This window comes from Apis cerana, linkage group LG14 (assembly GCF_029169275.1).
Source record: "Apis cerana isolate GH-2021 linkage group LG14, AcerK_1.0, whole genome shotgun sequence".
Classification (NCBI taxonomy): domain Eukaryota; kingdom Metazoa; phylum Arthropoda; class Insecta; order Hymenoptera; family Apidae; genus Apis; species Apis cerana.
Window position 1 is genome coordinate 1,391,064 of NC_083865.1, and position 25,686 is coordinate 1,416,749.

The 25,686-nt window shown below is 14.9% G+C and overlaps 2 protein-coding genes across 11 annotated transcripts in view; one reads left to right on the forward strand and one right to left on the reverse strand.

Annotated features, from left to right (window-relative positions):
* Window positions 1-6,289, reverse strand: part of LOC108004409 (activin receptor type-1) — a 57,108-nt gene extending 50,819 nt beyond the window's left edge. Inside the window, exon 1 of one of the 2 annotated variants that reach the window (XM_062085177.1) lies at window positions 6,157-6,289. In XM_062085177.1, the coding sequence (XP_061941161.1) occupies window positions 6,157-6,237 (81 nt within the window). In that variant the 5' untranslated portion in view covers window positions 6,238-6,289. The remainder of the gene's footprint in view (window positions 1-6,156) is intronic. The other variant, XM_062085182.1, reaches the window with a different exon arrangement.
* Window positions 6,290-6,446: 157 nt separating this feature from the next.
* Window positions 6,447-25,686, forward strand: part of LOC108004399 (peptidyl-prolyl cis-trans isomerase-like 1) — a 98,981-nt gene continuing 79,741 nt past the window's right edge. For 2 of the 9 annotated variants that reach the window (XM_062085191.1, XM_062085188.1), the window contains exons 1-4: window positions 6,447-6,588; window positions 11,394-11,505; window positions 16,367-16,500; window positions 17,822-17,911. In XM_062085191.1, coding sequence (XP_061941175.1) covers window positions 11,435-11,505; window positions 16,367-16,500; window positions 17,822-17,911 — 295 coding nt within the window. In that variant the 5' untranslated portion in view covers window positions 6,447-6,588; window positions 11,394-11,434. Of the gene's footprint in view, window positions 6,796-11,393; window positions 11,506-14,381; window positions 14,520-14,556; window positions 14,705-16,366; window positions 16,501-17,821; window positions 17,912-25,686 lie in introns of those variants that run through there. The other 7 variants (XR_009832709.1, XM_062085190.1, XM_062085186.1 and 4 more) reach the window with 6 other exon arrangements.

A 25,686-nucleotide genomic window follows, 5' to 3' on the forward strand; every position in this document is an offset into this window, starting at 1 on the left:
AATAAAATAGAACTTTTATCCTGATGTCTAAATTTTTTTTTGTTTAAATTACAATAATGGAATCTACTCACATCAGAAACAATTATTATTCATTTCTAAAAAATATATGAATATTAAAAAGATTTTATAACTAAAATTATTGATCGGTCCAATTTTTGGATCAAAATAAGATTAACGCGTAAAGAAAGTTAAGATTCTTTAATTATGATATATAACTAATATTAATTCCAAGAATATATAATAATATATAAATGTTAAAATCCAATATTTTTAACTATTTTATATAATTCATTATATTTACGTAAAAATATTATTATCGTGATATTAAAATTTGTCAAATTATGAGCATCAACTTAAAGAATAAAGATTGTTCATAGATTCTTCAAAAATTTGAAAACAATATTTTTATATATTGGAAATTTATATTATTGAATACTAATTATATAGTAAGAGACTAAAAAAAATATATAATATTTTTAAATTATATATTTTATAATAATATTTTATATTAATTTTATATAAAATTAATTATAAAAAGTAAAATTGACATATATATAAAGATTTAAAAGTTACAGGTATATTGGAAGTAAAGTGAGTACACGAAATATTGTTGCTTTTTATGCGAATAAAATTATCAAACAAGTAAACTATTTATAATATCAAAAAAAAAGATCAGCACAAAAAAATTTTTATTTTACTAAATTTAATATTAATTTAGTTGACAAAAATATTTATTCGTCATTCTATATTAATTAAATTAAATTAGAAAAATTTATGAAATTATAAAAAATCTTTTTATAACTATAGATAAAAATATTGAATAGAATTCAAATATTTAAATTTAAAATCAAAGATATTTACTTTATTAGAGACAAAAAAAGAAGAAATATTTTTATAAAATAATAAATTCATATAATAATGCAAGATGAAGAATTTGATAAAAAGAAAAAATTATATAAAAAATGTGGAAAATACTCAAAAAGATATTTGAAATATTTATTAAATTATATAGATTATTATTGTTGGAATTATATTTAAATTAATCTAACTAAGTTTGCAAAAAATTAAATGTAATGTCATTTAAAATTTTCATATCTGAAAATTTTTTTCTGAAAATTTTAGAGATAAAAACAATGTCAAGATAAATAATTTTATCAAGACATTAATGTGATTGAAAAACATTATGTAGAAAAAAAAATGTTGCATTACTAACAGATAACTGTTAACAATTAAAAACAATATAACAAATATTATATTATAAATATCTTTGTTTAAAAAGAATAACATTTTTAATTTTCAAAGATTTCTAGAAAGATAATTGTATTATTATTTATTTCTCTATTAATTAATTTATTTTTAATAGAATAAGATAAATTATTTTCCCATTAATCCTATGTGAAGAAATCAACGAGTGTATATTCAGAAAGGAAAGGAAATAAATAAAAAATCTATTCTATCGCATGATATAAGTAAATTTTTTCTTAAATTTGTCTGTAATTTTTTATATAAATTGAAAAATATCAGTAAAAATAGACATATTTTTAATATTCGTTTAATTTTGGTCAGTATTTAAACATATTTAAATATTTATAATCTAATATCTACTTACAACATTTTATTCGGATTCAAAAAATCATTCCGTATCAAAAATAATTAAATAATTATTACTAAAAAAATACTTATTATTAAAAATAATTCCATAATTGAAATTTTCCAATATTTTTTAAAATTGATTTCAAAAATCTAAAATCTGTAAAAAAAAGATTAAAGATTCGTATTCATTACATTAAAATCTATAAAAAAATATCTATTTATATTTATAAAATCAAAAAAAGTTAAAATTTGTTGAATAATATAATTGATGTTTATTTTATTTTTTATAAATATTGTAATTATTATTTATTAATATATTTTTCCATTTTTAAATTATTCAATCAAGTATTATCAATATTTCCAAAATTATATTAATTTTTTTTATGTTTTAATTAATTCTTTTATATTATATACTATATTGTTTATATATTTGCAACACTTTTATTTTTACATCAACTCCAAATCTCGAAATAAAAAATTAATATTTAAAAATATTGATTGAAGTTTATTTATTCATTATAAAAAATTTAAATTTATGTTATCAAATGATACGGAATAAGATAATATTTCTATAAATTTTAACAATTTGTCAAAAAAAAAAAAAAAAAAGAAATTAATCCTAATATAATAAAATTGGACTTATTGATTTTATATGCCATTATATACATGTATATATATATACATATATATACATATAATAATCTTATATAATATAATAAAATTATAATATAATATAATATAATATAATATAATATAATATAATATAATATAATAAACTTTATATATATAAAGTTTATATATATAAAGTTTATTATATTATATACAATTCATCTTTAAATAAATAAAAATAAAAAATAAAAATATAATTAACTTAAAAAAGAAAGAGATAAATGAAAAATTTAAAAAATAAATGAATTTAATAATCGATAGGATTAAAACAATAGGATAATATTCCAAAAATATATTATTTGTTAGTATGAAAATAAATATACATTTTCATATAATAAAATTTTCAAATAATTTTACAAAATAAAACTTATAATATAATATATTAATTATAAATTAATAACATTAATTAAAACTTCTTCAAGAATCCCAAAATTATCAGAGATAATAAATTTATATTTAATAATATATATATCATACACAATACATGAATTAAACAATAATAAACATGATTGCATGTATTTGGTAAATAAGGAATATATATATTTTTAATCTGCTGTTCATGAAAGTTATTCTAATTAATTATATACATATAATAATTTTATATATAAATAAATAAAATAAGAAAATAAGAAACAAGCAAAAATAATAATATGTTTTATGAATTTCTAATTAATATCAGATAATAATTATCTCTCTTATATATATTAACATATGACTGTTTTATTTACAATTAATGACTCGATTCATTGAACGAACTGTAAAATCAATCATATTATCATCTTTTGAGTTTTAATAATATGGAATTCAATTTAAATTGAAATAATCTGCTAAATCAATGGTTTTTCAATATAAATAAATTAAATTATTTTTATATAGAAATCAATTAATACATCAATTAATACATTAAGTATATAATATATAATACATTCAAATTTATAAGTATATAATTCTATTTAAAAACGTTAAAGTAATTTCAAAATTTGTGAACATATGCATTTGAGAAAATATATTTTCTATAATATAATAGCAAATTATTATTCATTAAAGCAAACAATTTTCAAATATTTTACTTATTTTAAAAAATAAGAGAAAAATAAAAATAATTATGTAAATCACTCTATATAATATAGAGTATGAGTTATTGGATTGCCTTTGAAAATTAGATATTTTGTTTGCTTCGATCTGACTATTTTGATCATTAAGCAATCTAAGAAGAACCAATAAATAATTTAATGTAATACATTATTTTGCATACAATCAAAAATAATCGTAAACATCAAACATCATCTATAATGATCATCTATAAAAATAATATATTCTTATTATTATTTATTTGATTTTGTTAAAATTTGATGTATTTGGAATTTTTCATTTTTTATATTAAAAATATAACATTAGAATTAAATTATGTGAATTCAGAAAATTTAAAAATTATTATTTTTCTAATAAATAATATATAAATAATTTTTACAGATTATTATATAATTGTTTCATATTAAAAATTATTAATATTAAACAAATAAAATAGTGAACAAAGAAAGTCATAGTAGTAATATTCAATTTTTATACTCTAAGTATAAAATGATAAAACTAATATTAAAATGATAAAATTTAGAAAAAAAAATGTTTCATATTTTTTTCTCTAAATAGATAAATATATATATAATAATTTATAATAGATACATAATAATGTGAAGTAAAACAATTACAATACAATCAAGAATATTAAATTGATAAAAACTTTTAAAAACCAAACTAAAAAAAATAATGAATAATAGAAAATGACAGAAATAATAGAAAAAAAATAAAAAAATAATAATAGATAAAAATAACAATAAGCTGATTAAAAAAATAATAAAATTTAAAAAAGTAATATATTTTAAGAATTTAATATTCTCTAATGAAAATAAATGTAATATTTTTAATTTTGATGAACATAATTTAATATAGAGAAGAATTCAACATATAATATAATATGGAAATAATTTATAATTTTAAAATAATATTTATAAATACAATTTTCAATAAATATATATGTATCAAATTCATAGACTTTAAGATAGATAGCGAATATTTCAGAAAATAGTCTTTAAATAGATTTATGAAGAAAGAAATGTTTTAATCGAAGTATAAGATTTAAAAAAATACATTCAATGTGTTCAAATCTTATTATTGAATTAAATTGATATAACTACGGACAATTTAATTTTTTTAAATAGAAAAAAAAATTTTTTTAATTTTTTCCAAATTTTGATGGAAAGATTTCAATATTTTGAAAAAAATAAATTTTTTGTTTTATATATTTATATTATAATATATTTCATCGAAAAATATATATATTAATCTTATTAATTTTATTATTTATTGTTTGAAATAAATTATAATAACAAACTAACTAAAAAAAAGCAACAATCTACTATAATAAGCTTAACTAATAAGATTAAACTAAAAATAAAAAATGAGAAGAAAATCTTATTTAACTGTTATATTTGTATCATGACAAACATAAAGTAAACGTTAAAAATTATGCAAAACTATATTATATATTTTTTTAAATTTTTTCTTATTATAACTTTAAAAAAATTATTTAAAATATATGCAAAATATTTTTGTTATATTTATTTTTTGTATACTTTGTATATTAATAAAAAATGATTTATTTGATATGATAAATTCATCATCAAATATTTGCATTCTATTTATGTAGCTTTAACAATTATAAAATTATAGAAAATAAAACATCACATATTTGAAAATGGAATTTCTAATTCTGAATATTTTTATAAAAAGATTTAATATTATAACTTAAACATAATTTTTTTAAAATAGAAAATTACAAGAATTTAAATATAATAGATAAAAAGTTTATCAATAAAAGTTTACATAAAAATAAGAAATATTTTAATCATTAGGAAAGTATTTAAATTGAAACCATAATTACACAAATTTGAGTTAAAATGACAGATAAATTATATTAACTTCAAAATAAAATCAAATTATATTAAATATAATAATTATATATATAGAAAAAACGTAAGAATCAATTTGAAATTTGAATTGTAGTTATCCAATATAGAATCTTATATAAAACCATAATAGAACCTTAATTATAAACTCTTTTATTATCTTATTTTTATTATCTTTTTATTTTTTATCTTTATTATTGTTATTGTTTGAAATATTAAAAATTATTAAAATTATTTAAAATTAATAATTTAAAATTAGCTAAAAATAATATAATCTTTTTCTAATAGAAAAATATATAATATTCTTTTCAATATTACTAAAATTATTTTAGTTTGATAAGAAAAAACAATGTTCAAATCTATTAAATTCATTGTAGAAACATTTTGTTATAAATATGAAAACTATATACATAAAGATATTTAAAAATATAACTCTATGTTCAAAAAGTAAAAGAATATTACTTGTATAGTATATAATTGAATAAATAAAAATAAATAGTAATTGAATAAATAAAAATGAACAAAATTACATGTTTAGTATGACTTTCAAAATTTTCCTATCTTCCAAAAAATATTAATTATATTTTTATATATTAATTATATTAAATATATTATATATATTTATACGTACATATATATTATAATATTAATCAAAAATAATAAATAAATATTACAGAAATAGAATGAAACAGAAATAATTTCATTAATTATAACAATATATAAAATTGTATTAAATATTGATATATTTAAATTTATAGAAATAATTTAAATTTATTTTTTTTATTTATTAATTTAAAAGATAAAATAATTTAATTATTAAAATATAACACTAGAATAAATGTAAAAAATATATGATTTCATAACATTTTGATAATATTTTCTGCATTATTTTTTACAACAAGAAATAAATTTGACGAGAAAAACTTACCGTAAATAATACACATAACTTGATATTAATGAGAGAAGTATAGACAAAATGAAAAATATTCTTCATAATTTCAAAAATCATGTGTCAAAAATAAATAAATCTTACTATTAAACAAAAATCAATAAAAAATATCATCAAACGATATTTCATCGAATCAATAAATATAAATCGTTGATTAAATACCATTAATGAAATTATTAATAATAATCTTAAGTAACCTATTTATTTATAAGAAGAATATTCCGAATTTTAAAGTATTTATACAAAAAATAATGATCGATTTAAATTATGAGTTTTGTAAAACTGATACATTTGCGTTCGTAAGAAATTCAAATTTGAATTGAAACTGATTGATTTTAACAAATTCAATACTTTTATAAATAGGCTTACAATTGGTTAAAAATTACATTTACAAATAATAACATCGTATCGGTGAGTATAGAGAGGAATACTAAATATTCTCCTTATCCTTCTACCAAGATATTTTTATATTTACACGTGATAAAAGTTACACAGTACATGTGAGGTTAGATTTTGATATTTTCATCTAATTTAATTTCTTATAATAAGTGATAGATATTAAAATTAAATCAGAAAGACATTACTAAAAAAATATAATTGAATTAACTAAAAAACAAGGTAAATCAAATAATTCTAATTGTATTATATTGTTGTAAGAAAAAAAAATTATTGAGAAAACATAATAGAATGATAATTCAATTTATTGAATTTAATTTAATCTTTTTTTTTAATATTTTAATAAAATATTAGTATTATTTTTTCAATATGATATTATATTTACAATAAATAATTTTATATTTATAATAATTTTATAATACAATAACTGAATAATGAATGAATTATATATTTCTTTAAAGTAAAATCTTTTGATTAAGAAATAATATAAAAATATTGAAAAATATATATAAATATTTGAAAATAATATATAAAAATTATTTGTAATTTTTTATAGATGAATTTTTTACTATACAAATTATATACAAATATGAAACATAACTTTTAATAATTCAATATTAATTTATATATTTAAATATAGATCAGATACTTTTTTTATAAAAATTAATTAAATTAATTCCAATGTTTCATTCGAGTTTCCTTGACAACTTTTGCATCCTGAAAAGTTTTTTATTAAAAAAACTTAGTTTTTATAATTTTATGATTTATAGAAATAAATAATTTAAATTAATTTTATAACATATATTTTATAAATATATATATTAAATAAACAAATTATAAATTAAATAAATTTTTGATTATATAAAAAGAATTATATATTATATAAAAGATTTATATAAGATTATGAGTTTTATATAAGATTATATAAAAAGAATTTTATATAAAATTTTTATATTATTAATTATAAATTAATATTTAAAATTAAAAAAATTAAAAATAAGGAATTTAGAAGATAATCATAAAAAATTGTAGTAATTTAAAAAATAAATATTTTATAAGATATTTATAATTCTTATTATTATTATCATATATATTATCTAAGTTATCTAATGACTAAAAAATATAAAATTATGATTTATAAGAATAAGAAACAATTACATTAATTTAAATCTTTAAATTAGTAATATATTTTGTAAAATTTAATAATTTTAATGTAATTAATATTTCATAAGTTATTTTTTTAATTTTATTTCATTTTTCTATGGTGCGATACATAAAACTTCTTTATAGATTCTAATTTTATATAGATCACAAAATTTTTTTTAAAAAGATCTGGTATTATGTTTCTTTATGAATGTTTTATATGAAAATAAATAAACAGAATTTTTTGAAAAAAATTTTAATTTGAATAAAATTTATAAAATATAAAAATAAAATACGTTTTATTAAGAGTATTTTAAATATCAATATTAAAAAATTTTTAATTTCTCTATTATTGTAACAAATATTGAATATTATTCAATGAATAATATTAAAAATTAAAATAATATTAAATAATATTTGTTATATTTTTGTAAAACAATAATATAATATTATATTGTAATTAAAATTGAAAGTATCTAAATAATTTGATAATTTTATTTATTTTATAAAACCTTTTATAATAAATGTGTTAAAACAACTCATTTTCATGAAACTATAATTATATAAATTCTGAATATATATATATATATATATATATATATATATATATGAATATTCTGAATATAATTATATATATATATATATAATTATACTATTACTCTTATTATTACTATTTAAATTTTATTGTTGATTTTATTTCATATTTTATTTTTATATTTTTTAATGATATTTTATATCATTATATAATTCTTATCGAGTTACTTATAAAAATATTTGAGCACTAATAATGTTTAAGTTTAATAATTTGTCTTTATTAATTACAGAAGAATTTCAAAAAATTCATTAAAAATTCAATAAAAATTCATTCAATTATTCCTTTAAATAGATATTTATTGTACTTTATAAATACGAACAACTTATTGATGTAATAAAATAATATTAAAAATTAATACTACAATTATTTTATGTGTTATATTGAATGTAAAAACTTATAGTAAAGTTAAAATAGCAATTTCTTTAAATAAATTAAATATTAATTTTTATATTTTTTTTAATTTTTCTTATAATAACTTAAAATATAAGAATATTAATTAATTACATTAATTATTATTTATATATATATATATTTATATTATTATACATTAATTATAATATATTATATAAATATATTTATAGATATATTGTTACTAAAAAAATATTTATATCTTAGAATTGAAATGCATTTGAAAATCAAAAAAATATCAAAAATAATATCTAATTTTTATAAAAAGCTACTATTTTAATTATTTTATTATAAATTTTTAAAACATTCGAATATTTTTATTATGCAAAAAATAATTGTGATTTCATTTTATGATATTATATATTATATATGATATATATAATATTATTTATTATATATTATTTATTATATAGTTAAACAAGTTATTATAATATAATTATAATATTTATAAAATACAATAAATATTCTATGAAAATAAATTTGAATTCATTTCTTCTATAATTAACAAAAATATAAATCGTTAAAGTTAAATATATATTAAATATCCAAATATTTTTGTGAATAATTGTATATGTAATGTTTTTAGTTTCCTTGTAAGATTCTATATTGAGTGAAAAATATTTACATTTTTTATATTCATCATATCCAATATAATTCGTTCGCGAAAAGAAAGTGTTTATAGTTAATCATTTCTTCAGTTATTAACTATATCAATTTTTTTTGTATATTTTAAGCTTTAATTTTAAATCAAAATAATATAAATTTAATAGAAATTGAATATGTGATAAGAGAAATTTATGATAAAATCTTTTTGTGAGCATAGTCTAAACATAGTCTAAAGTAGAAAGAAAGAAAGTATATAAACTAAATTATAATGTATTTGTAATGTATTTTATATTGCCTTGCTTTTTAGACGAATTATATATATTATTTTTTTTTGTTATTATTTTAACTACCAATTATAAATATAAATAATTACTAATTATAAATATTTAACTATATATATGTAATGTGATTTATATAATACAATATATTGAATTTATAAAATAAGATAGAAACATAAAAAAATCAGAATTACATATTTTAGAATTTGTTATGCATATATATTTTACAATTTCTAATCTAAATTAATAAAAAATTAAATGAAAAAATTTGGTTACATTTTATCTATAATAATTATAAATTATAATTTTATCGTTTTATTGTATAAATTTTTTATTTCACAGCATAAATTATATATTTCTATTGAATATATATATTAAAAAAAAATATATTTATATAATATATTGCGTATTTATTATAAAAAATATTATTATAAAAAATATGAAATATTTCATTATCTTTTTCTTTAATTTTTTTAAATTTTTGCTTGTAGCAATAATTTTATAATAAATGATATAAATTATTATATAATATATAATATGATATAAAATTAAATTAAATTATTTTATAATATACGAAATATAAAATTTTAATTTGGGAAATTTATTGATTTCCAAAATATTAATGAAAAACATTCAATATAACACAGTATATATAGATGTTATAATGCTGTCTATTAATTATTAACATAATTATATTTTTTTGTACAATTGTCATCGTTTAATTAAATCGTCGATGGTATTATTCATTGAAAATCTTATTTTATACATTATATTATATACTTCTATTTTACTTTTATATTATATATTTTATAATAAAATAAAAGATATGGAAAGAAAATTTAAAAAAAGTATTAAAAAATATATTTATTATATTAAATTAATTAAAGAAATTAATCAACATTCAATATTTGTTTTTTAATCTTAAAAAATATGAAAGGTAAAAAATATGTTTCAAATGAAAGTTATAGAATATTAAAAAAAAATACATCATTATTTCTTCGATTTTTTAATGATTTTTAGTGATTTTTTTAAATATTTTGCGAAATTTTGAATGTTTTAATTATATTCTATATAATATTTTACTTATATAATATACTTATATAATTTTACTTATATAATATATTTTATAATATATTTTATCATCAATATGATTTTCAATACATTGTCTAAATATTTTCTAAATTATCTAAATTATCTTTATTTAGTTATTCTCGAAACAAATAAAAAATTGATAGATATATATATATCTGACAGAGATTGCATATTTAAAGTATTTACAATAAATGCGTAGAGATTCAGATTTATATATATTAATTATTAAATTTATTAATATGAATAGAAAATCTTATATAATTTTATATAAAATAATATCAAATATTTGGAGAAAACAAAAGAAAAAGAAAATATTTAAAGGAATGAATTGTAAAAATATTGTATAATGAAAATTTTAATAATTATAAAAATAAGATTTAATCAACAATACATAAAATAAATTAAAAAATAGTCGAATATAAATCTTATATATATGATTTAATATAATATAATTCAATAGAAATATTTAAAATAATTTGAGAATATTGAAAATAATAAGTATAAAAAAATGACAATTTAATTATTTTATCAAAGTATTTTCTACATTTTCAATTGAAGATTTGTATCAAATTATTATTATATTATTATTATATAACAAAAAATATATATTATATTATATTATATAATAACTAAATTGTTTCTATAAGCATTTGGATAAAATAATTTACAAGTATTTTTCATATTATTTATCTTTATAGGATAACGGTGAAATAGTCGTCATTAAAAACATTATATAAATATGGCTCTTACAAATATATCTGGTATTCCTGATAAACATTGGCAACCGCCATTTGTAGCATTTGAAACAACGTAAGTATATATTGGTATTTTTTTTTTATAAATTTTTATAATTTTTACAAAATATTATTATTATTTATAAGACAAAATATTTGAAATGTTGATAAAATTAATCTTATATTAAATATTTAGAAAAGTTTTTGCTATTTTTCAAATAAAGTAGTCAAATAAAAAAACAACGTAAGTATATATTGGTATTTTTTTTTTATAAATTTTTATAATTTTTACAAAATATTATTATTATTTATAAGACAAAATATTTGAAATGTTGATAAAATTAATCTTATATTAAATATTTAGAAAAGTTTTTGCTATTTTTCAAATAAAGAATTAAAAAAATATTGGCAAGAACTTTTCCTTTTTCTAATATTTGTAAACTTTTAATGATAAAATTTTTTGCTCCTAAATTTTTGTTAAAATGTCAAAATATTAAATTTTTTTATAAATTATGACTAATAATTAAAAATAGACGATGTATTTTTTGTAAGTTATATATTTTGATATTAAATATGTATTATAATTTTTCTATTATTCTATTCTAAATTTTTATTATAATAAATTAATAATAGAAATAAATAAACAATTAAGTAGCAAATAGGTATTTGAATTTAATAATATTATCTATAAATTTTAATTTTCTTGTGATTTTATAATCATTTTAAATTCTAACCATTTTAACATGAATAATTAAATACGAATCTGAAAAAAATCCAATTAAAAAAGAAAAAAAATACAAATTTTCAATTTTGTATTTTTTTAATAATAGTTATTCAATTTCTCTTGATACAAATCATGATTTCGATATACTAAGATAAGGTAATTGCTATTATTGAATAGCATGTTAACAAATTATTTTTCTTCTATATTGAAATTAAAAATAATTTTATAATATTATTAAAAATTAATTTTATAACGTTCCTTAATGTTTTTTTCAATAAAAACTTTTGTTCTATCACATGATATATGATTAAATTTTCTCTTAGATTATTAGTTTTTAAAATAAATTGAAAATCAATAAAAAAAAAATATTAAATTTTAGATATCTATTTAACCTTGATTATAAAGAGCTGTTTATATAATTTTATTTAGAAGAATTTATAAAATTATTTTGCCTCAAGACTAGCATTATTAAAATTGAAATTTTTTTTTAAATTAATTCTTTCAAAAAGTATCGTTTTTAAATTATATATTCAACACGTAAAAATTTATGAAAAGAAATATTTATTGAAAATTGCAAAATTAGATTATGTTATAAGTATAATATATACATGGTAAGGAATTATTTTTTTACACAGAAATATAGTTGATTTTTAGCTAAAAATATTCAATATTTATATTGAATATTTATATATTAAATATTTATAAAAAAATTTATATATTAAATATTATGTATTAAACTTATATTTTCAAGATAATTTGATATTTTCGGTAATTTCAAAATGATATATACTGACTTATAAAAATATTCGAATATTTATCATAAAAAAATTGTTAATAATAATAAAATATACAAATATATAATATATGAAATTTATGTAGAAAAAATATTTTTATATAACAAAAAATATCATGAATATTGTTCAATATTCAGATATATCGTATATAACTTATTGAATTTAATAGATATTTATTTTATTTTAATTAATAATTTATTTATCATGAATTTTCATAATTTAATTTTAATGTAATTGATATTACAATAAATAATTTCTTTAATATTTGTAAAGAAATTAATTTTAAATATTTCAGTTTGTTAATTGAAATTGTGATGCATATTTATATTTGCATATTTTTCTGATATATTATATCAATGTATCTTATATCAATATAATTATTATACAATTTAGTATTATTAATTAATTTGCGATTTTATATAGTTCAGATATATTCGTTTTTAAAAATGCATTTTTTTTGGAATTTGTTCATTATAACTATCGGATACATTTCCGATAAGTAAGTAAATGATAAGTAATATAGAATATAATATAGAATATAATATAAATTATGAATATTTAGATGAAATCTGTCAAAACGAACCAATATTTTCTATCTTTATTATGTCTAACAATATTTGTAAATATATTTTAATATATATATATATGTGCATATATTTTTTGACTGAAATAAACGAAATATACATAATATGCTGAATACGAATCACAAAAATAATCGGACATTAATATATATTTAACAATCTATCTTTATTAATTACAAAAAAAATGAATTCAAATGTTTTGATAGAATATTATAGAATATAGAATATAGAAATATATTATAGAATATAGAAACTTTGGTTAAAATTATATTTTATATATATATACAACTTATTTAAATTGATGTTTTATATTTGTTTTAAAATAATAATAAAAATAATATACTCTATATACTCTTATACTCTATATTTATCCTATTTTAAAATAATAATATAATAGTTTTATATTTTAAATCATAGATTATATATTATATATTTTATATCATATATTTTAAAAAATATCAAGATCAATCTAACTTCATTTTTGTAATAAATTACTATTTTTAGTTTTATTTTATTATTTTACTACAAATTTTTAAATTAAAAATATTTTAATATAAAATAGCTGTGATTTAGTTTTTAATATTTAATTATATAAAGTTAAATTAAATAAATTGTACATGTAGATAAACTAATAATAAACTAATAAATACTCAATAACGAAACAATTTAATTTTATTTTTTCTATAATTAACAAAGATATGGATTTTTAAAATTAAGTATAGTATCCAAATTATTATCCAGTTATTATAACTGTATGCGTTGGATTTCAAAAGTATTCGAACCTAGAGGTGAACGATGTTTATACTAAGTTTCTTTAGCAAATATTATGATGGTGGAACTCAGTTGATGGTAGAACATTGTTCAGTGAATTTCAAGTTATCATTATTAAAATGAATAATATCAACAAATGAGAATAATATCACAAAAGTGAAATGGAATTGATATTAGAATTTAATGAAAAAGAAAAATCTTATAAAAAATTGTTGATTTGGTAAAAATAAGTTAATAATTTAATATGAAAAAATATAAATAATTTGATAACTTTAAAACATGTAGACATGATTTTACATACATCTGGAAAAAATCTAAAACTTTTGAATTCTAGCGAGAATATAATTTTTACGTTTAACTTTTTAAAGTTGCAAAAAAGAAATTATACATTAATAAAATTAATCGGTGAGATATATTAAATTTTATAAAAAATATTTTAAAAAGTAATATATTTTAAGAATTTAATATTCTCTAATAAAAATAAATGTAATATTTTTAATTTTGATGAACATAATTTAATATAGAAAAAAATTCAACATATAATATAATATGATTATGAAATAATTTATAATTTTAAAATAATATTTATAAATACAATTTTCAATAAATATATATGTATCAAATTCATAGACTTTAAGATAGACAGCGAATATTTCAGAAAATAGTCTTTAAATAGACTTTATGAAGAAAAAAATGTTTTAATCAAAGTTTATAAGATTTAAAAAAATACATTCAATGTGTTCAAATCTTATTATTGAATTAAATTCATACAATTACGGACAATTTATTTTTTTTAAATAGAAAAAAAAATTTTTTTAATTTTTTTTAAATTTTAATGGAAAGATTTCAATATTTCGAAAAAAATAAATTTTTTATTTTATATATTTATATAACATATTTCATCGAAAAATATATATATTAATCTTATTAATTTTATTATTTATTGTTTGAAATAAATTAAATAACTAAAAAATATAAATAATTAATAAAAAATTAAATAATTATAATATAAATAATAAAATATTATTAATATTAAACTTAAAATTTAAACATAAAATAAAAACATAAAATTTTATGTAAATTTTATATAAATTTTATACAAAAATAAATTAATAAAATAGTTTATATTTTAAAATATTATCTTAAAGACATTATTAAAAAGAAAAAAATAAATATTGATGTAAGTTCATAAAAATAATTAATAATAATATATACAATTAAATACTTTTGTATTATTTCGAATTCATCTAAAACTCAACAGTTAATGTTTTACAATTGTTATAAATTTATCCATTATTTTTCTTTAGATTTTTTTAGATTTTATATGAATAATTTTAATCTTTTTTGTAATAATTATGTTACTATCTTTGAATTAAATTTTATATATTTTTAAAATTATTAACAATTGTTTAAAATTTTAATAACATTCAAATGCTTTAATAAGCAATTGTACTTATAGAATTAGAAATTTCTGGTTTAATTGAAAAATAATTTAAGCATAGAAATTGTTTGTTTTTAATTAAGAAAATTAATTATTTAAAAAGTTCTTTAAAAAATTTATTCAAATAAAAATATAATAAAATAATATAATAACATAAATAAAATAAAATAATAAATTATTATTATAATAATATTTTTATAAAATTTTTACATTAAAATACATAAAATATACGAAGCAAGATAATTTTTGAACATTTCCTTTTTTTTTTTTAATTATATATATGTATATAAGATACAGATGAATCAATCATTTCCGAGTTCAGTAAATACATATATATTCATCATGTTTATAATTAATTTATTACATAAACTAATACTATTAGCATATCATTGACCTAATTTGTATATATTATCCATATATTTTTGATGATTTATGTAACTTGTTATGTTACTTGTTAAATTTTTTAACATTTTCAAATTAAATACTAATTCAAGTAAATTTTTCAAATTATAATTCATATTGTCATACCATAATCATTCATTACAAATTCAACTATTATAATATAATAGTTTTCTATTTTCTTATTAATTTTTTTATATTAATATATTTCTCTATTATTATTATAGCATGGGTGAAATAGTAATTGAACTCTACTGGAAGCATGTGCCAATTACATGTAGAAATTTTGCTGAACTTACACGACGTGGATATTACAATGGAACGAAGTTTCATAGAGTTATTCGAGATTTTATGATACAAGGTATCATTTTTCTTAAATTACTTTAATTTTAAAAATATAATATAATGAAGACAGAGAATTTATAAGAATAAGTTAATCATTAATAATATTCTATATATCTGTATTATCACAGAAACGTATATAGAAGAAAAAAATAACTTTTATTATACCACTTATTTATTTTTGCTGTGCTTATAAATTATTAGTGAATTATTAACGTTTATTGAAAAATTGATTATTTAAATAAATATTCTTTTTTTGGCATTTTATATTTTTATATTTTACATAGTTTGTGTAAGTATTAAATGAATATTTTAAAGTTTATTTATTAAATTGCAACATTATTTTTTTTATAAGTAATTTAAGGATATTCAAATCGAAATGAGTATTTGAAGTCGATTAATTAACATTCGATTGTATGTTTTTTTATAATTCAAATTTTATGTTTAATTATTTTATTATTATTAAACATTATATTTACATATATATATTTATTTATTATTTTATTATAATAATTTTATTTTATTTTTATTATATATTTTATTTTAAGTTTTTATTATTTTTATAAATTATTGTTTGTTGTCAACAAAAAAATTTTTATGTTCTGTTTAAGCTTATTAGTTATATTATAATTTATGTTTAATTAAAAAATTTTTAGTTTATTAATAAAATATAAAAATTAGATAATTAATATTTTATCAATACAATTTTCTTGACATTGTATTATTTTATTATCATTAAAATAAATTGCTAATAATATTTTTTTAATTTATTATATTTACAATTAATCATATTCTTGAGATTAATATGCAAAATGTTAGAAAAACATTAAAATTATAATTAATTATTATTAGATTATTTTTAATTATTTAATCAGACTTAGTCGAACATATAATTTATTAAAAATTAAAAATTGAAAAATTGATCTTCTTTATTATAATGCTAGAAAATTTGAAAGAAATATGACTTTTTACAATATTAATACATTTTCTCTGATACAAGTGTAAAGATAGTATAGTTTTGTTTTTATTATAAATTATTATAAATTATTTATATTGTATCTGTCGATTCAATATATATTTAACATATTTGACATAATAAATTTATGTTTATAAATCAAATCATGCATATATACATATATCCATTATTTCAGACAACTGATTAATATAAAAGCTAAATATGAAACGTAATAATAATGTATTTTAAAATAATTTAAATATAATACAATATAATGTAATAACAAATAATCTTACATAATAAGTAATCTTTTATTATATCTCTTATTACATCAATGTAAAAATTAAAAATCTAAAAGTAGATATATTTATTTACTTTATTTTAGGCGGTGATCCTACTGGAACTGGGAAAGGTGGTGTATCTATTTATGGAGAATGTTTTGATGATGAAATTCATGATGACTTAAAACATACTGGTATGTTTAATTATATGTTTAATAAATTATATAATTTTATTTATATTTTATTTATATTTTATTATACTATAACATATAATTTAATATTTAGAATATTTAAATATATAATAGCTCATGAAAGCATTCAAAAATTTTATAGAGAAATACATCAAAAGTTTTAATCTTAAAGTTTATTATTATAAAAGTTTATCTATAAAATAAATTATACATATGTACATGTATAAATTATACATGTATGTGGAACAATTTATTTTTTTTAGGAAAATCTTTTAGAAAGGATGAAATATACCCTCAAAATTTAAAATTTTTTTATTTTTTATGAATATAATTTCTTCTAAAAATATTTTTTATAATACACAAATATACATAATCATAATTTAAAATATACATATATTATATAAAATCTGAAAGTTTTATAGTTTTACAATTTTATAATATATTTCATATATTATAAAATTATGTTTTAAAAAATAAAAGAGAAATTGAAACTTTTAAAATTCTCTAGAAAATTCGCATATACATATATTCATATAGGAATAGAATTCTCTGAATAAGAGTAACGCGATTAACGATACTAAGATATTAAGAAGCTCGCGATTTTTATAAATCTTCTATTTGTAATTTCAAATCGCAAATCATGAATAACCTATAATTTGTAATCGTAATCATATCTTTATGCAATTGTTATTTTTCAGCTTTTAGGAACAGGAAATATTTTATGCTTTTTTATTGCATCACTTTTATTTTGATTATCTAAATTAAAAATAAAAATAATTTTATAGCTTTAGTAAAAAAATCTGCTCTATTATATGTTATTAGATTTTCTCTTAAATCTTTAATTTTTTAAATAAATTAAAAGATATTAACAAATAAATATTCTTTTTATTCAAATTATTATTTAAAATATTTATATATTTATAATTTTTTATATCATTTGAGAAAGTTTACAGAATCATTTTGTGTCAAGAGCAATTGAATAACTATTAATGTAGTAGCACAAAATATTTTGAAAGTTGAAAAATTAAAATTTTTTTTAAAATTGATTTTTTAATAACTGCGGATTTTGGGAAAAAATGATTTACAAATTCATTGTAATAATATAATTAAAATTCTATATTATATTATTATATTAAGATTATATTCATAAAAAGTAGGCATTAACAATCAGAAAATTTTCCAAGTACATAGATTTCGTAATTAGATTTATATATGTATAAAATATATATTATAAAATTTGAAACAAAAAAATTGATAGATAAAATTTATTAAATTTTTTTAGAATTAGAAAACGTTAGGATGTAGTATGATATTTAAATAAAATATTAATATTTATCTGATTATACTATTTGAAGATTAAAATATAATTATGAGAATACATTACAAATTGATTCTTCTAATATTATATAATTTTATTAAAATTTTATAAAATATAATAATAAATAAAATTTTATTAAAATATATTTTGCCTTGATTTTCGAAAAACTATATCTTTATATTCTATTAATTCCTTTACTTGAAAAAAATAAACTTAAATCTTTGAAAAACTTTCCTTTTATGAATTAATGAGTTAATGAATTAATGAATTTAATAATAAAAAAAATTTTAAACTTCGAATTTGAAAAAAAAGTAAAAAAGAATGCTATAAAAAATACTATCAAATTCGACTTTAGAAGAGAAAGATAATTATATGATGTAGTTAGCAAATATATTATTTTTTAGAAATATATTCTCGTAAATATATGGGTAAATATAGCAGAAATCGATATTTTTTGCTCTAAATTTTTATATTTATTTTTTTATCTTCTAAACTTAATATAATAAGCAATTTTTATGGTCAAATTCAGATTCACAAAAATATCAATTAAAAAATATCAATCACAAGAATATATAAAAAATTGTATTTTTAAATGAAAAAAATCTTTGATCTTTGATTTCTTTATATATATGCTATCATTTTGTCGCATATAAACTGATTTTATAAATAAAAATATACTAGTATATTATAATTGCTATGACTTTCTTCTATATTATTATAAAGAAAAAAATATTTTTTGTTTTATATTATATTAATAATATAAATGCATATAAAATTTAGTTCATCATTTCAATATCTTCAATATATTTACAATATGTTTTTCACACGGATTGTGAAATTTTTTCATTTTCATTATGATTTAGAAAAGTTCTATTATATTGAACATATATAAAACAATCTTAATAAGTTAAGGTTCGTGATTTTAAAATTTGATTTATTTTGTATTTCTTTTTTATTTGGCTTATGTTGTTTTATTAATTGTATTAATTCATATTTTTTCATATTTGCATGTTTTATATTATTTCTTATAAAATATTCTTATTTCCAATTTTATATATCTATCTTCATTGGTATCAATGATTCATAGATTATTCATTTATATATAATTAATCTACTTATTAATTAATTTATAATTTATTAAAATACTTATTTGTAATTAATTTGTAATATATATACATATTGTAATAATTTGTTGTATTTTTGTATTTCAAAAAATTTTTTTGTATTTCATTTTATTTGCAAAAATTTAAAAATATAAATATTGAAGAAAATAAAGGAAAAAAATTTAAATTATTTTATAAAAATACTTATTTAGTGCTTAATATAAATGCATAATTATACAAAATTATTGAGAAAATGTGATATCATTTTTAATAATAAATAAATTAATGTTATTTGTAAAAACGATAATTTTAAAAGCATTTTTATATCGAAATACATATATATGTACATTTAAAATATAAAATACTAAAATATTATATTAATATTAAAAATATTAAAAATATTTGTTTACTATTGGAATCTATATAAATAAATGGACTTAATTCTCTAACATAGTATATTTCTTATACAAGTGACTAATTTTTAGTTTTTGATAATTATTATAATATAATATGGAATTAAAAGATATTATATAAATTTTTATTTTTTATCAATTAGATAACATATTTCGTAATATTTTATATTAATTCATTTTTAATAAAATAATAATTTTTATTTTATGAATCAAAGAAGAAAGTTTATATTGAATAAAAATAAATCAACATTTCATTTGTAAGTAATATAATCCTACACATTTACACATGAAGTACAGATTGCACTGTATAACGATAATTTGATTATCGAAAATATTATTTCGATAAAATTTTTTTATAAAATAACAATACAAATCAAAAAACAAAAATTTATAAATTATTAATATGAATCAAATAAGAAATAGAAATTTCTTATTTTATAAATTTTATAAATCAAATTAATTTATTTTTAGACTTTTATTGACTATAGCAGATTCATAAAATCTTGAGAAAATATACATTTTTAAAAAGAAAAAATATGAGATTTTCATATCAAATTTACACGGTTGCAAGTTATAATTTCAAAGAAATTTTATGCTTTATGTGATATGAATTTCAATGATAAGAATATAATATAAATAATATAAATATAATATAATATAAATGAAAAGAGAATAAAATCATTTGCAATCATAACAGATATTTTTGTGATAATGACACAACAAATATGGATACACAATTAATAATATTTTATGAAAGATGTTTATTCAAAATATATATATTTAATAAATCTAAAAATATAGAATAAAATTGATAAATATGCGACATTATATAACACGAAAATATTTTATTTGGGTAATTTGGATGTGCATTTAAGAAAAATTAGAACTCCGTAAAAAGAATCAAGAATAATTTGTCAAATAATTGTTTGATTTTTGGAAACAATTGGAATGATCAATTACAAATGACAATCTCTTCATAAAAATTATAGCAGAATTATTATGAAAAAATTTTATCTTATTGATACAATATGACAATCAAAATTACTTGCACATATTCAGCAATTTTTAAATTTCTATTTATACAGAATCATATTTGTATCATGTATTGCTAAATCTAGAAAATGTGTCTTCTTTTTTCAAGTTGTGTAATGATCACAATATTTTTAAAAGTTATTATATTTAAAAATATATATATATATTTTAAAAAAATTATTATAAACCAAAAATTATTTCATGTTATGTAATGAAATAAATATAATGTAATAAAAATATTATATATTAGACAAAATAATTCGCAAATATTCATGCCGAAAATGTACAAGATATTGGTCATTGTCACTATTTATGAATTTTATTATATTGTAATATATAATGTGTTTGTTTCATGATCATTCAAAAATTCTTAGAGAATTTTACGTAAATATGCCTTTGTGATATTCGAAAATCGAAAAATAATTATTTATATATATAAAAACATGTTATAAATGCAATCGAGTTTATAAATATAACAGAAAAAAATATATTATGAATTATATGCAATAAATATTATATGTAAATTATAACATATTAAACAATAATTATCAAAATTAATAGTAATAGTTTATGTTGAATTTAAATAAATAATTATAAATAAATTATATACTTTTATAACAACAATGTATTTATTTCAAATTAAAAATTGTCTTAATTTATTATCTAGTATTTGAATTAATTATAGAACATCGCAGATTATGAGTGAATTTTTTACTTACCATTTTTAATTCATGTTTTGTTCATTATTAGTTGGACGCCAATATTGCAACAAAATAAGTTTATAATTTATCACTTATAAATCTAATAATAATTTAAATATGAAAAATTGATGAATTTAAGACGATTTTTTTGCATAAGCAAATGAAATATTTTTAGAATTCTAAAATGCTTTTTCAAAGTAAAATATGTTTGCAAATTCTTACATAGAATATAATATAATATAATACATAAAATATAAAATTGAATATAAAATTGATAAATCATATATATAATCAATCATATGACAAATTGAAAATGAGAATATTTTTATATGCAATATCTTCAAAATATTGCTAATTGCTTAAAGTTTTTGCTAAAAAAAAAAAAGAAAAGATTAAGAAAATTCATGCTTTCTTGCAATAAAATGTTTTTTTATTTATCAGTTCATTATTTATAAGTTAGAATTGATTCAGCAGCGTTGATTTATATATAATACGATAAAACGCCGTTGATTTTATGATTTTTATATTTAACGCTCGTTTTAATCTATTCTATATAGAATTTTATTAATATATTCTTATTTTATATAATAATATATCTAATATCTTTCTATATTTATTTTTTAAAATATTACAAAAATTCTATTATTAACTTTATTTTTAAATACTTATATTTGAATTAAAGTTAGTAGTTAGTAGTTATTATTTTATTATTTATTAATAGTAAGTACGATCAATCAGATCGTACTTACTATTAATAAATAATAAAATAGTTAGTAATAAATAATAATAGTTAGTAATACAAAATAATACAAAATACAAAACATAATACAAAAATAAAAAAATCACATTTAATGTTATTTTTTTAAAAGATTTTATTCTAATATAGAGAATGCTGATGAATGCTGATAATAAGTAGTAATCAATTATATCAATTTGTATATCAGTTTGTATATCAATTTCAACGTGAATTAGATGATAATTAGAAAAACTAACACATTATTTCAGAATGAACTCGTTGATTCCATAGAATTGAAAACATTCTTTATAACGTGTATAACATCTTATTATATATCTATAATATGATACAATTTTATGTATCTACTATAAAATTGAAACGTAAAAAACAATAAGTTTTTACATATATCAATACACATTTACATATGAAGTTAACCTGCTATATAATATTTAAAATTAATATCAATACATAAATTTATAAAACGTTAATTCAGTCGTTAATGCGAAACTTTTTTGAATTTTCGTTATATAAGAAACATGTTTTATTATAGAAAATATAGATTTTTATAGCCATGTTGTCAGTTCTATATAAATAAGATAATATATAATATATAAATATAATATAATATAATATAAATAAGAAAAAATGTTCTAAATATAGTGTTATTAAATATAATATTCAAGTTTTATTAAAAACAAAAATAACAAAAATATGAAGAAGATGAAAAAATAATAACAAGAATATTTATTTTTAATTTATTCATGTAAGTTATATTCGAAGTCGTCAAATATATAGGAAATAATTTTTATCTTGGATTTTTTTATCTTAAAATATTGTAATTATTTACAAATTATTTAATTTAAAATTTACATAGCCGAAATAATGATACTATCGAACTTGCTTTTTTTTCATGGTTTATGCATTGTTTAAAGTATCTAATGGTATTTATTATTATTTTGAATAAATATAACTATCAGCAGTTACTTAACAGTATCAATGTTCAAATATAATTTATTAAGAAATTTATTGAAAAATCGTATTGAAAGCAAAATAATTTTAAGTTCATAGAAGAAACTTTATAATTTCTTTTATATTTAAATATTTCAAAATAAATTATATTTATTTAATATCTTTTAAATATAATGAGACGTGAAAAATCATTAAATAATCATGAAAAGAAATTAATCGTTATTTTTAAAGATATATTTTCAACAGAAAAATTACAGGAAAAATTCATGGATCTGTTAAATTTATATATATAAAAATGTAATTTTTTTGTAGATTGGATGTCATTGAACATCGCTGTTTCTTTTTATTTTATTATCTTCGCTTTTTAAATTGCCGTAACAAGCTTAAGATAATACAATATAAATATTATCATTATCCACATATATATGTATAAGGCAGTTTATTTTTATTATTTTTCTTTTTATTAAATATATTTTTTCTTATTGCGTATTTTTTGTTATAATTAAATCATTTTACAATTTTTTCTAAGATTCCCACATTTTATATATTGCTATTTTTTACAATTAATTAATGCTGAAAAATATAAAAAATTATTTGAATATGATAACAGAATTAATGAACCATATATTGATCTTTCTGCATAATAATCAAAACAATCTCAAAAATAATTAAGACATGATTTTAACCAGTAAATGTCAAAATTTTGTTTATAAAAAATTTCATTGAAAATCTTAATCATTTTAATAAAAGCATTTTTATAATATAATTGTATAAAAAAATCACTTATTGATAAACTTAAAAAGTATTATGTAAATTATTATGAATTAAGATTTTGTATTGATTTTTAAAAAAAAAATATTTATAATAATAATATATATAAAAATATTTATATTTATAAAATTCATTTTTTATTTATTCAGACATTCCTTTATGATTTTAATAATTTCAAAAATTTTCAATGTTTTAAAATATTTGGATTTTTATATCTATAAGAAATGATGAAAAAAAATTGATTGTGAATTGATTTAAATATTTACAAAAAAATATTTATATATAATATTTATTTAAATCTTTACAAAAAAAGAATAAAAAATGTTTAATCATTAAACATAGATCCCAAAAATAATTCTTTCCTGGTAAAATCAATCTTTATTATTTAGTTCCAAATCATAATTATATATTTTCCAAAATATATTTCCATTTTATACAAAAAAATATTAGTTGATATCATGTATGCAAAAATGTCTGCAAAAATTACTTCGTCGCAAATCTAATAAATATGTTCAATATTCATTCAATTCAAAAAATATTGCTTTTATATTATTAACAATTTTCATTCATTATTCTATTGTAGAAATAATAAATAAATATGTAAATTCAATTCAATATATTATGAAGAGAATCGATTGTAATATGAAACATTATTGAAATCGATTATATAATTAATATAAAACAAAAATTGATTTTATAGAACTAGAGTTGCTTTTATATTGTAATAAATTTTTT